Source organism: Anguilla anguilla, chromosome 1, assembly GCF_013347855.1.
Source record: "Anguilla anguilla isolate fAngAng1 chromosome 1, fAngAng1.pri, whole genome shotgun sequence".
Classification (NCBI taxonomy): domain Eukaryota; kingdom Metazoa; phylum Chordata; class Actinopteri; order Anguilliformes; family Anguillidae; genus Anguilla; species Anguilla anguilla.
The window spans coordinates 59,341,076-59,355,737 of NC_049201.1; the positions used below are offsets into that span (position 1 = coordinate 59,341,076).

Genomic DNA, 14,662 nt, shown 5'->3' on the forward strand with positions numbered 1-14,662 from the left:
ACAAAGATTCACAGACAGAAAGATATGCTACATGCATATCATTATAGACTTTGTACTATTTTTACCTTTCTTCATTTATGAGAAAGTGTTTTGGAAAGATATATTCTCTTAATGTGCAAATAAAGCTAGACTGCATTGCAATTTCAGACATCCATGTAAAGGAATCCGGGAGATGGCACAATCACCAAAGGTAAATCAGTTATTCTGGAAAGGGAATCTGAGCTAAAGCATATGATTGTACCAAAGGGATATGTATGACAAGTCCTGGCGTCTGCCTTGAGTTGACTATGCCAGTAAATTCTTACTTTCCCGGAACAAGATTCAAAGATTAAAGAGATTGCAAAGAAGACATCATCCAAAATTGTCTCTAGACAGAGTACTACAGGATATCAGCCAATTATTGCTTAATTGGCATGAAATGAATATTCCATCAATAGTTTTGTTCATGGCCAACGTCCATGCTCAGCATTAATATTTGAAGGTATTTTGATTTGCCTCCTATAGTATACGTTTCAAAAGGTGTGATTAATGCAGAAACTCAGCTTGCTCTATACTGCAATTGCAATATACCACACGACGGCTTTAGTTTGTAATTGAAGCAGGGGGAGCTAGTGTCTCAAATAATTGGGGCATCTCCAGGGTGTGATTGTGCAATGGTATTGCGCAATGGCAGATTTTTTATTCATGGTTATTTCAAGTCATAGATCATAAATAATCAAAGTTTTATATCCACTCATACTCTCATGAGAAATTTAAAAATGTAAAAATTGACTTATTGAACTCATTAAACTTAATAAGTTAATAGCACACTGTACATTGCAGAATACGGTTTGATGTTTGGTGAGGAACCTACTGCTCTGCAATACCTTTGTTGTTCCCACAGTATTAAATCATTATTGGAGCTCTGGTCTGGAGTACTCACTGCTGTAGGTCATGATTGGAGCTCTGGTCTGGAGTACTCACTGCTGTAGGTCATTATTGGAGCTCTGGTCTGGAGTACTCACTGCTGTAGGTCATTATTGGAGCTCTGGTCTGGAGTACTCACTGCTGTAGGTCATTATTGGAGCTCTGGTCTGGGGTACTCACTGCTGTAGGTCATTATTGGAGCTCTGGTCTGGAGTACTCACTGCTGTAGGTCATTATTGGAGCTCTGGTCTGGAGTACTCACTGCTGTAGGTCATTATTGGAGCTCTGGTCTGGAGTACTCACTGCTGTAGGTCATTATTGGAGCTCTGGTCTGGAGTACTCACTGCTGTAGGTCATTATTGGAGCTCTGGTCTGGAGTACTCACTGCTGTAGGTGATGTTGAACCCACGGCCAGACATGGAGTGGTCGGCCTGGAACTCGAGCCGTAGCACGTTGGTGTTGCTGGTGAGGTGAGAGGGCACCTCTGCCCCAGAGAAGCGCCCCAGGACCGCCGACTCCGGAAGCTCGCCGTCCTTAACGGCCAGGAAGTCGTACGGCGCTTCCAGGTCAAAGTCGTTGAAGGCTAGGTGTATCCTGCTGCCAGGTTCCGAGAGGATGAGCCACACACAGTTGAGGTTGTTCCCATAGCCTTCTGGGTAATCGGGTGACAGGACAGATCCCACAGGTGCCGTAAAGTTTGACAAGCAGGGGACTGCAGAGAGACGGAGAAATGGAAAATGAATAAAAAGAATTCTATAACAGTAACTCAGCAGACAGTTACCCCCTGTGTTTACTTTTATTACATTTTGATCTTCTATTGGAAAAAGGGTTACTCTCTCTATGAATGGACCTTCATAATGTTATAGCTGTTTACTACTGAAAAGCCACACATATATAATGAATCAGTCATGCCTGTCTCTTGGGATGCTTCTTCTGAACTCAGACAAAATGCTATGTTCATTTCTGGTATAGTCCTAATCTTTACATTCTTATGACTGCAAGCTGTTACAAATATGGTTATGGAGAATTGCCATAGAGGAAGAAAATAAAAATTTTACCCTGTATATAGTTCATTTTATTTGCAATATAGCCAACTGCCCATGTTGTCTATGTTTTATTGCCATTCTATAAAATATCTACAGTCTGCATTGAGACTGTGGCTGTTTTTATCCTGTTACTGCAGTTTCCACAGAAACACAGGGCTAATGTGCACACTAAATTAAGTGTATACATAATTATTTGAATACAGAAGACCTCAACTTCATATCCTTTTAATGCCACACTCATGATAAAAAAATAAAAAAAATTACTCTATGTAGTCTCTCAACAACAGTTTGGGCTGCTGTGTCTTCTACTTTAGTGTTTCACTGCACAAATACTTCCAGATGGTGAAAATTATTTAAATAAAATACATTGCAATGATTCATTTTATAATGCAACTTATTTGACATAAAATTGAATTAATTCAATAAAGTATAAATTCTGTAAGAGAATTGTTGTGAGTAGTAGAATATTGTTTTTTTCAGTGCAGTTTTCCTTGTAGGATATCATAAATGAACAACAGATGCATTAAATATCAAAACCCACTTAATGTCCAACTTAATGAGATACCTGTGGAATACAACAGCAGGGATGGGAGATATAGACCTTCAATGACTTTTTCATTAACCACTCTGCATAGGGGTTTATATCCATTGGCTATTATAACATGGTTTCCCTTCCAGTTCCTGCATGTTTTAATGACAGTCTTGAGAGACTTCAATGCAGTTGCTCTGCCAAGCTGTACGAGGAGGACGCAAACTCACATATGCAAATAGGTATATTAGCAGACCACTGGTTGTTGTTCTGGCAGGAGATAGTCCTCTCTCCGATGAGCTCAAACCCAAACTGACACTCAAACCGCAGCACATCCCCATTGGAGAAGCCTCCTCCATCTCGGATCCCATACAGGGGTGTCCCAGGATCCCCACAGCTTTCTTTGTCTATTTCTGCAGAAAGAAAGAGGGAGGCCACACAAGATGTGTGTGTGTGTCTGAGCCACAGCTTTACAGGAATATAAATCTTGCACAATCCCTGCACATACACAAAAGCTGATTCCTGCATCAATTCTATATTTTTGTCAAAAGTGCAAAAAAGCCAAGTGAAGAGGTGCATAAATCTTCCCTGCTCAGCAGCAGAATAAAGGGCTGAGAGGAGCAATGGAACAGAACACAATTAATATTCCTTTTGCATGGGGACAGGCTGTGCTCATGTCACAGCTGCATGTCCCTCATTTCCAAAATGGGCACCCAGAAGCCCATGGATGACCAAAATACCACAAACATTGTGTTCTTTTCTGTGTCTTCTAGGGCTTCCCACCTCACGACTGACCTACATATTCCTTTGTTGACATTTTTCATGGTGAAAATCTCCACACAACTTGTTGGTACAATTCAGCATTAATGTCACAACCTGTGTTGAATGTCCTATCCTTAGGAGCATGGGGGGGAGGTAATTACTGTAGCTGAAAGGTTATCTGAGCGCACAGAACATCTGCAGCTGTTGTCATTTACACAAAATGATGAGTGAATGGCTTCATTGTGCGCATTTTGGAAAATAAATCCATCAGCATAAATTCTTACTCAAGTCTGGGGATGTTAATTATGGCAGTTATGTGGAGAGCATATTGGATGTTTCCTTATAAAGATCAACACAAAAAAGAGCCCTTACATTTATTGCACCCTTTTTAACAAGAGTAAACATGTCAGATATGGGGCTTCACACCACAGAGGCCAACAATCCAATGTTGGATTGTTGCCTGTCTAGCTGTACTGTTTTTTAAATATCATGCTATTTCAGTACTTCAGATTATCAGTATAGATAACTATATCATTTCATAATTCACATGTTATGATTATCATTGCACCATGATACTACCTGTCCTGTGCATTTATCTCTCATCTAGCCCATTGAAACATTAGAGTTGAAGATATGGCCCTGAACTGCAGATGTGGAGGGAAAGATATGATTTCCATTTTATGTTGTACTACTTTGTAATGTATCAAAACTGCTTGTTTACTAACCAACAAGATATGCTGCCACACAAAAAGTGCATAACAAAAAACCAAAGTGATGCTGCCCACAGACTGAAGGGGTCAAAGAAGCATCAAGTGGATTCTCACCATTGATTTGCATTGGATACACTGACAGTAAAGCTTGCCAAAATTCATCATATATGTATCACAAGTTGAACACACAGTATATATTCAAATAATAATATGTGTTACAATATGCAATATCCAGCAACTGCCTGAATACAATTATAGCTTTATACTAATTAACTGGAAACCAGAATGTTGAACACTTTCTAGTCCAAGCTACAGGTGATGCATGATGAAGGGGTTCAGAGGAAATGCTTCTCAGTGAACTGTCATAATAATATAGTTTGAGAAATGATCTTTGACTGATGTGGGGAGCTGAACAGAAACAGTGAACAGATGTAGCATCATTTCAGACTAACCATTATTTTGTGCAACCGAAAATCGTGCACGCATGAACAGAACCTTTCACCACATCAACAGACAAAATATTTCAATATTGTTGTCTTATAATGCACACTCAAGCTTTAGATCAGTTTTAATGGAGCAAAAATCCTGGATCATGGATCTTTTTTTTTATTCAGTGAGCTGAATCTGAATAGTCCATCTCCAGCTTCTAAATGACAAAGGGGTTACAGCCCATTACAATACTGGCTAGGTTAGTAGAATACCACCTGCAGTTCATGAAAAGGATTGCATTTTTCATGCTTTTGAAATTGAGTAATGGCCAAACATTAGCAACTGGATCTGAAATTCTATCAACACCTTGAAGTCTAATAAATAACAACACAATTTGGTGTTACAGTATTATATAAAACCAGAGTATGCGAGCAGGGCGGGAGTGGGGGTGCGAGAGACCGTAATTTGACTGGAGCGTCTCCATAAGTGGTCGCTTCCATATCGCTCCAGTACCGCTGAAGTGACACAGTCAGCTCTGGAATAATCGGGCACATTCTGGGTATTACATAAACGTCAAAGAGAGTTAGCTAATGAGGTGATGTTCCACTCATGTCTTTTCAAAAGGCTTGAACAGCGTATGATTGGAGTGGCACCACTGAGAGTAAAGTATCACGTCATCCCGTAAAATCTTTGGTTGACTGTGGGAAACAAAGATGGAGTATGCACAAACAACAGCCATACTCTGATTACTTCCAACTTTTTCAAAGTATTTTTGTCAATTATTTTTATCACTGATGAATTTATCCACGATATGTGATACATTGTAAACTGTAATCACCATTAGCTCATTTCTATTATACTTTCTGTCAGATGACAGCTCAATAGACTATTTCCGGTGAGCTAGAATAAATTATGACTTGGGTGAGAACTGCATTATGTCGTTTATCAGAGAGCCTTTATTTAGACAGTACAGCAAGCCTACAAGCAAGCCTTGGATTATTAGCTTTATTGCTGGTGTAGGCCTACAAAAAAATCATAATTTAATCCATCATATAAGAAAAAAGGAGTGAATTTGGAGCAGCGCCCAATTTTGCTTGGAGCGATGAACGACTTTTGAGCAGAGCGTGGAAGAGGATGGGGACTGGTGCAGTGGAGTGGGCACACACCCTTTTGAGTGAGAAGTGGGATTTTGTATCACACAACTCCACTCACATACTCTGTATAAAACATATCAAATGACAAAGGCAGCAATCATTGCTATACCCATATTCCGAGCAACAAAGAACCCAGACAATTTGTTCTCTTTATCTTTCAAGTCCTTTTAAATTTTTGCTGATCCCTTAGGTACTTTACGTTTCAATGCTGCAAGCTTACAGTGTTAAAGCGCACAGAGTAGCAGTGGGTAGATCTAGTCTTCAGCAGCAGTAGAAGTTACTGGTTTCTCTTCTGAAATGTGTCTCTAAAACCTGCTGGAGCTCTTGCTTCCAGAACATAAATTATCCATCCCTTACTAGCAGGTTGAAGATACAATGTCCATGCCAGAGGTATGCATATTCTATTCAAAACCAAATCGACTGAATCATTATCTCACACATAGACGTTGAGCTTCCTCTGTATGTGTTCTGCCATTTCATGGTTATATAAATGGATATTGCAAAGAGGACTCTCTAAAATGAGAATGCATGGGGCTCCTGGGGGTTATTTATATTTTTAAATGTTATGGTGGACCGTTGTTTGAATTGAATTCAGACTTTTTTTCTTTTATCCCCCTTTTCTCAAAACAATAGAGGTTGAGAATTTGAAATGCATTGATTTTTCTGCCTTCTGTTTTTTCTTCAATTTCCAGGTAGAAACACATCCATCATTTAGAAATACATTTATCCAAGAACCTTGACCGAGAAGGAAATAATGAAATATTTACGAAAAGAAAACCTGTTTGAAAGACAGAAATATTGTCCATTATCAAATCAGAAGTGAACCTGCTTAATACACAAATAATTGATTTGTGTAATTACTTTCAGCAAGTTATTTCCCTCATGGAAAGAAGATAAAAAGCAACATTGTCTTGACTTTTATTTTGACCAAGGCCTGGATGCAATTAACATTTGTTCTTAACTACAATTTGTCCTCAATATGTTAACAAAATTGTGTTACAATTGCCTTTCATGATCTCTGAACTTCTTGTGACATATATTGAAATATAAAACTAAACAGAAAACTAAAAAAATAATAATTAAAAATAAAAATAAAATAAAATAAAAATAATAATAATAATAATAATTAAATGCAAGGCAGTTAGATTTAATCATGAGTCAAAGTTGAAAACAAATGGTCATTTAATCCAGGCATGAACAAAGGTTCTGCAATGTTGCATACACAATCATGCATACCTAAAATGTGTTGTGCCAAGAAAGAAAAAATGTCTGGCCCGAATAACAAGTAAACCTTTGAGCAAACAAACAAAGATTTTTATTATTGACCGACAAACTGCTTCAGTACCAACAGAATGTTACAAAAACCTATAATGCCATTGAATTGGGACTTTAATGCCTTGGCTTGAAAAATAATGGACCAGCTTCTCTTTGAACCAACAAATGGGAATATTTACATCCCTCAGGAAAACACAAGCCCGCACACTGGCATACATGTGCACACGCATAAACATGTTTCTCCTTTCATTTTACATTCCAAGTGGTTTTAGTTTGATGTACAGCCCAGAGCCAGTTGCTGAGTGAGAAGGAAAAAAAATGAAAAGACAATATCATTTATCCTTGGGTGATGGGCTGAGAATTCCAAACACAGGTAAATGTGCTATTGAGAATATTCTTGTGGAATCTGGCCAATGTCTAAAAAACCCTCAACTTCAGGAAAAAGAATAAAGGCGTTATTAAATAAGCAATATACCTTTATGGCCATGATTACAACACATTTAAAAGAGTATCAACATTTTGGTTGGATTTACTGCATAAACAGTGCTAATAAAATGAAACTTTGTCAAGGTACATTTTCATTCAATATTAGCAATTTAGTTATATAACTAGTCAACTACAAATAATAGTTATCAGTAGTCAAGTTTATTTTTAGCACTATGTGACATACTCATGTAGCAAGGAGGATTAGACTTCCAGTGGAAATAAAAGTGAGTATCTATGCCTTCAATAACAGTCAGATTTTATACTGTTTGGAGATGGTGGCAGCTGTTGGCAGAATCAATTCTGTTTGAAATATAGTGCCATTTTATTTTGAGGTATTTTTGGCTTTACAGTGTTTGAGTGACAGTGAGGTAATTATCTGACCGACTGTTTGCGATTGCTTTGAGACGCCGACTAAGATAAGGTTTTCTGGACTGGCATTGCTTTGTTTTAAGATTTGGACGCTTTATAGCTCAATTTCTCCCTTGTTTTATTTTTGGCCCATGTCTCTTTTTTGCGCATGACATCTTTGGTGTACATTTTCCCAACAAACCTAAACAATAGGTTTCAGACTGGAAGGCAAGAGCAGAATCCATCAAAGTGGCTGGAGGCACATAGGCAGCTGGCCTGGCTGGGGTCAGAAACCAAAGGGTTCCTCCATTGTTTGCTTTCTTTCTGACCCATTTGTGTGACTGACTCCTTGAAAGTGGTAGTTTAGCACTCACCTCTTTTTCAGTTGATGATTAGATTGCCATCCTTTAGTAGTAGTTGTAAAAGCTGGGCTTCTGCTACTGAACCACATTAATAATATAATCTGTCACCCAGAAAACCCTAACACTACAAAAGACCCTAAAAGTACAATGGTTCCCTTATTGGTACATAGCAAGGCAGTAATTTGATTTTAGAGAGACTTTATGAGTGTCCTAGGAGAAACTGCCTGCTTAATACTTTTTGATATTTCTTTTCATACAAACTCCAGAGTGGCTCATTTGATAAAGGCACTCACCACATGCTCAGTCTCAGCTATATAGACCACAAATCAAGGTTCCTTTCTGGTTAATGTCACTAGAGAACAGTGATGGGGTGGATATGAATCAACCAGTGTTCTTCAGGTTCTTCCCAAACGTGTGCATTCGCTACTTGTTGTTGTGAGTGAGACCTATGACTGCCCTCTGTTCCTGCCAGCTCTCCTCTAATGTGTAGCCTGAACTTTATTGTGGATAACTTTCATTGGCTCATGGGGGAGTTCACCAGAGGAACGTTGATTCAGGAATTCTGGTGCGCCTTGCACAGCTGTGTGTGGTTAGCTAGCAACTTGAGAAGGACAACTGCCATTTTCAAATTGGGACAAAAAAAAAAAAACAAACAAACACCAATGACTTAAAAATATTTTAAAATACATAGTTGTACAGAGGTGCCTGAAGGTATAACATCTGTCCAGTCAAAATTAGGCTCTGGAGCACCCACCCCAAGACCCTAAGAAAAATGATTAATCTACCTTTGTAGTTGATCTTGAATCCTATTGATCCCACGCTCTCATCAGACTGCAAGTGGAGCCACATCTGGTGACTCATGCTGACAATGAGGTCAGGAACAAAACTGCCTGTCAACCTGCAGACACAGAAAAGAGCAGATTTAGAGGCAGATCAACCTCAAAACATCTATAATTCTAGATACAATTTTAAAAACAGTTCACTGATTTTATATTAACACTTACACTTGGAGCACTGCTCTAGGGTCTCCGACCTCTCCTCCATCTCCAATGGTTAACGTGTCATATCCAATCTCCAAGTCAAATTCTTCAAAGTTAATCTGAATTACCTGCGATGGAAAAATGAAAAATTGGTTAACGGCCTGTTAAACTCCCCGATTTTGCATTGATAGTTTATTCTTGCTGTTACGACAACTTGAAAATGAATGCAGCCAGCCAGAGAAATTGTTTTCGTTCTTCTAAAATTAAATCCTGTATTCCACATGCAAAGCATTATCTTTACAACCCTTATTAAATGTTTCCTTATGGTATGAAAACAAATGCTTTAAAATGCAAGCTCTGTGCCTGTCCCAATCTAGCAGGACAACCAGTTAAATCACGTCTACCTGCTTTAGTGTCAATGAGAGTTTTACTGTATTACAAAGTACAATTTTCATTAACACAATAAAATGACATTGATGATAAGGATTTATGGAAAAGCAAAGAAAAAAAATCCTAAAGATTTCTCATATTCAGAAGATCAAAGCCAAAGAACATATTAAATTCCAATTTTTTATACCCCCTAATCACAAATGATAAAACAGCCGAGAGCAGCAATTAACAGGAGCCTAGAGGGCAAACACAGTCCACAGCTGGCATGAAATCTAATTATACAATGCAGCAGGCTCAAGACTAAAGAAACATCAGGGAAAATCCACACAAATAAGAGCTGTAATTGGACTGACCATGGGGGCAATGCTCTTTTGTTAACTTGTCTTCCACACTGTTGATATTGTGCCCTAGCACAAGCTGTGTTCATCAAATTTCATGAGGTTAGAAAAAAAAAAAAAAAAAAAAAAAACTATATCCATGGTTATCATTGCTTTTTTTGCTTTTTTTCCCCCCACAAACACCCTTGTACAGAGAAACTTATAAATCTTTAAATAGCATCAATTTCATACAGCTGGATATCAAAATAATTATTCTGGTTAAAAGCCTTGTTTAGAGGTACAACGGCAAAAGCATACAATGTATTCAACTTGAAATCCTAAGGTCACCATTCATGTACACTACCCACTCTGACACACTGCCAACCTTAATAAATCTTGTTTATTTCAATAAATACAATTTAATTGTACACAGATGTCAGCCCTCAAGCCCCACAACACTATATTATGACATTTTACCTACTATGTTACTTACTATGCTGAAATATGTATAAAATACTCTCTTTTATTAAAGATTTTGTGCTTTCTATAAATGGTGCAATATACGGCCGTCATGGTATGTGGCCTTTGTCTGATTTGAATTTTAACATGGGCTTGCAATGTGTAAGCTGAATGGAAACAGAATGGAAGAGATCACTTAATTCCCTGTTTTTCACTTCTTGAAGTGTCATTTATTATTATTTACTTATTTAAGCCCCACCCCCCTTCTTCCCCTCCACAAACACACACGCACACACACACACAATGAAAGTATGTAGCTGCATTAGATCTAATGTTCCTAGCTCCTAGATTCCAAGTTAATAGAACCATAAAATTTCCAGTCCACATCCATGTAGCACACTAATGGGGATGTTTCAAGTTGTATTTCAATTAGAAGAGTTTTACATGGCCTTCCCTAGACACATGACCTCCCTGGGTTTGTAAATTGGAAGATTCTCTTTTATGGCAACACGTCCAGTGCTCATGATCTAGCTCAAGGATCCGCCCAGATATTGCTTGTGTAATTCTGGTATAGTATACAGTATATACTTCACGTGATGACCTGGGCTGTCCAAAACACACTGCCTCAGGCACATACTGAGGGCTGCATACTAGGGCACACATGGTTTGATGTCTGCTCAGTTTGATGCCGCTCCAGGGAACTTTACAATTTAAAAACATAGAGCACACAAGGAGGAGAGCAGACTATTCAGTCCTTCCTGATCTCTTCATTAGCCTGATATCTCAGTAACTCCGTCAATGTGTTGAGTTTGCTCTTGAAGGACCCCAAAGCCTCTGCCTCCATCATAAATCCTGACAAGTTAATCCATGACTGAATAGCTGTGTAAGGAAATATTTTCCCGCTTGATAGTATGAGATTTACTTTGAACTAATTTCCAACTGTGCCCTCTGGTTCTGCTCACAGAACTAGGTTGTTGGAGCCTAAAGAGTTCCGTTTCCCCCACAGTGCATTTGGGCACCGGGGACACCAATATGCATTAGTAGACCTGTTGCTTCAGGCAGATTGGACCATCCTGGTGGTCCTGTTTCCACCTTACTTGATAAAGCTTTGTTCTAAAACTGTATAATTTTGTAACAGGGCCCCATAGGAGCATGATCGCACATCACTGGTCTAAGACAGGCAAGCAGCATGCTGACAAAACAAGTCAGGGCTTTTCCACAATGCTCTGGCACTTCTGTCAGATGTTCCCTTGTGCACCCAGACACAATATGGGTGTTTCTCTTCTGTACCATTTCCAAGGCAGTGAAAACTTGAGCACAACAGCGTGCCAGACTGTAATTAGCTGTTAACGCAGAAGGATGCTACAGTGACCGTCCTTTACTGTGATTTTACTGTACAAGAGCACAACTGAGGAATAATCCATTCAGACTCCGCAGAAGGTAGTTAATGAGGACAGTTTGCTGTTATGTGATGAACTATTGCTAGATAAATTCATTTTTGTTTAAAATCCATGTCAAACACATCCATTTATTTTAGGAATATTAAATTTAAAATGTGACTTGATAAATGTGAGTTTTTAATGAGGGAGAAGGGGTGAATTCTACAAGATTTTAATGTTTTTTTTTTCTTTTCAGAAAGACTCGAGAGAATCTTGCATGAAAGCGAAAAATATTTAAGCTTGATAAACCACATCCCAACACTGAAAATCCAGACAGATTTTTTTTTATCTCTCTGATGACTGTGGGAACTATAAAATCCTGGCACACGGTAAAACAGACTGATGAGAATCAGTGGGAATAGATGGAGCGGTAAATAGAGTTTACATTGTGATTAACCAATTAAGAAACACACAGGAATATGTTGCTATGGAGACAGGCTCAAAGGTAGACCTGAATCTATCTTTGCAATAGGCAGCTAATGATAGTCGGAACAAAAAGTATGGCATAACATGGGGAAATACAGGATCAAAAAATATGTTGTTCATTAACATAGCCTACTGGATACTGCTTTTGTGCGTCTGTCGGTCCGTCCACCCAGATCAAAGGAATCCAACAAGCTTTTACCTCTAGATGCTGCATCAAACAGGCCAGGTTTGCATTCCAGTCTTGCACATGTTACAGGGCTGATGCTCCATAGGTAGGAGACATGCTATTGTTCTTATTTCTTTATTATTGGCCGACCAGGCTCTTTGTGATTTCTGGGCTCACTAGTTCACTTCTTAATTACGTTCCAAAAGTTGATTTTGGTAAGCTTAACATTTGGCCCATGTCTCTGACTGTTTTTTTTTCTCATTTCTCAGCCTCATAATGGCTTCCTTGACTTTCACTGACACAACTCTGGTCCTCACATTGACAAACACCAATAATAGACTCCAAAGACAATGAGACGGCTTGAATCATAACTAGATACTGAAAGTTCTTTATACCAGCACTAAGGAAGCAACTGAACATACCTGACTAATCCGAAACACTTGTGACGCCATTTGTCCCAAACATTCTGATGCCCTGAAATGGGGGGACTATTCATAAAAAGTGCTCTAATTTCTACAAAAACAGAAGAAAAAAATGTATTAAAATGCCCTTAAATAAGAGCTGTGAATTGTTTGATTACAAATCTAAAGTTGTGGAGTGCAGAGCCAAATAATTTTTTAAAAAAGTCTTTGTCCCACACATTACGGTGTGCAGTGTACATACAGTACCTGGTGGGTTTATGTAGGGCTATGGGAGTAGTTCACATAACCTAACATTATTATATTCAGCAGCATGGTGGCACAATAAGTTGTTAAATCCCAGGTGAGCCATTACAGTTGTATTCTGCTGCATCAGCAAATTTCCAGCTGTATAAATGTATAGCGTAAAAAAAAATTTAGACCCCCTTGTGAGCAGCATGTGGATGCCCTCACATACTGTGTACCACTGACTATCGGGGATGCAATGTGCTGATTTTTAGTTTTCCCTTTCATTTAGTGCCCCTCCCCCCAGAGAGTTGGTGCCCTTTTCACCTACTCTGTGCACAGATCTGGCCCTGGACCATACATACTGTACTACACTGTATGACAAATTGCATATTAGTGCAAATGATGTCATGAAGTCATGTGATTATTTTAAAATGTCATCTCAGGTTAATTGGGTACCAAATATACTATATTATTCTTACATCTAATTAAATGTCATATGTTTAATTCCATGCCACAGGACCCATTATTATTTGATCAGGCGAGCCTTCCAGGGTTGCTCTGATCTGGTACAAAAGCCAATAATGCCAAATGAGACAGTGGATTGTATTCAATCAACAGCTGTCCTTACTGTAACTTTTTCACAGAAAGAGCTACTTTATTTTGTTTGCCTATATGCCACAATGCTATGCTAAAAGATATAGTTTATTTATGCAGGCAAAACAATGTGTGTCCTTTTATGCAAGCCAAACAACTGAAACACCATTAGAAATGTCATTACATTACCAAAAATGCTTCTTGGTCGTCACTATAATAGCATGCTATTGGCTGGCAGTGTGCCAGGCAAGAGTTATACTGTCCATCTTGAGTCGTTGCAGGTCTCATTGACTATACGGAGGGACGGCTAGCCCAGTACTGATCAGAGAAGCTCACAGGTGGGCTTGTTTTGTTCCAGGGAATATATACATATTGGAGATAACAACATTCTTTTGTACACAATATTTTTGGCATGTATGCAACTGTGAAATGAACAACAATGAAAATTCCTCTGGAGAATTTCTAAGCAAACAATGGACATTCTGTCGAGGTTTCTCCAGGATAGCACATTTTTGGGAGTAAAAATGACTATGGATTTTGTTTGTTGGATTTGTGTCGTTACAAGCATACCGATTATATCATGATGTGTGTTATCTGTAGATTTCCAAAATGTAAAGAAGGTAAGTTCCCCCCAAGCCACCCCATGTTACAAAATAAGGAACCGTTGTCACTAAAACATTGGCATCGTAAAATAGTTTATAAACATAGAACTGTGATTTTAGAACTTTAAAATGGTGTATCGTGTGACTATTTTGATTGAAAATTTCAGTGTAAAAAAAAAAAAACTAGAAATACCGCGGTTGTATGCCTCCGCCAACCAGTAGGCAGTGCATAAATGTGAAATATGGTCACAACCTCCCCTTCTGTTCCAGAGTTATGGTGTTGAATAATGGCCAGAAAAGTGTTTTTGCAGAACATCATGATGTCACAGTGAAGTTGACCTTTGACCGTTTGGATATAAAATGTCATCACTTCATCATTTTATCCTATTAGACATTCGTTTGAAACTTTGTCATAATTAGCTTATAAATTCTTGAGTTTAGTGGCCAAAAAACTTGTTTTGTGAGGTCACAGTGACCTTGACCTTTGACCACCGAAATCTAATCAGTTCATCCTTGATTCCAAGTGGTCGTTTGTGCCAAATGTGAAGAAATTCCCTCAAGGCGTTCCTGAGATATCGCGTTCAGGAGAGAATGGGACGGACGTGAGGTCACAGTGACCTTGATCTATGACCACC

At 38.6% G+C, this 14,662-nt stretch overlaps 1 protein-coding gene across 2 annotated transcripts in view; it reads right to left on the minus strand.

Annotated features, from left to right (window-relative positions):
- LOC118235160 (CUB and sushi domain-containing protein 3-like) overlaps positions 1–14,662 on the minus strand; it is a 211,847-nt gene that overhangs the window by 150,896 nt on the left and 46,289 nt on the right. For both annotated transcript variants that reach the window (XM_035432226.1, XM_035432235.1), the window contains exons 7-10: positions 9,012–9,115; positions 8,793–8,905; positions 2,712–2,894; positions 1,292–1,618 (exon numbers count right to left, since the gene is read on the minus strand). In XM_035432226.1, the coding sequence (XP_035288117.1) occupies positions 1,292–1,618; positions 2,712–2,894; positions 8,793–8,905; positions 9,012–9,115 (727 nt within the window). The remainder of the gene's footprint in view (positions 1–1,291; positions 1,619–2,711; positions 2,895–8,792; positions 8,906–9,011; positions 9,116–14,662) is intronic.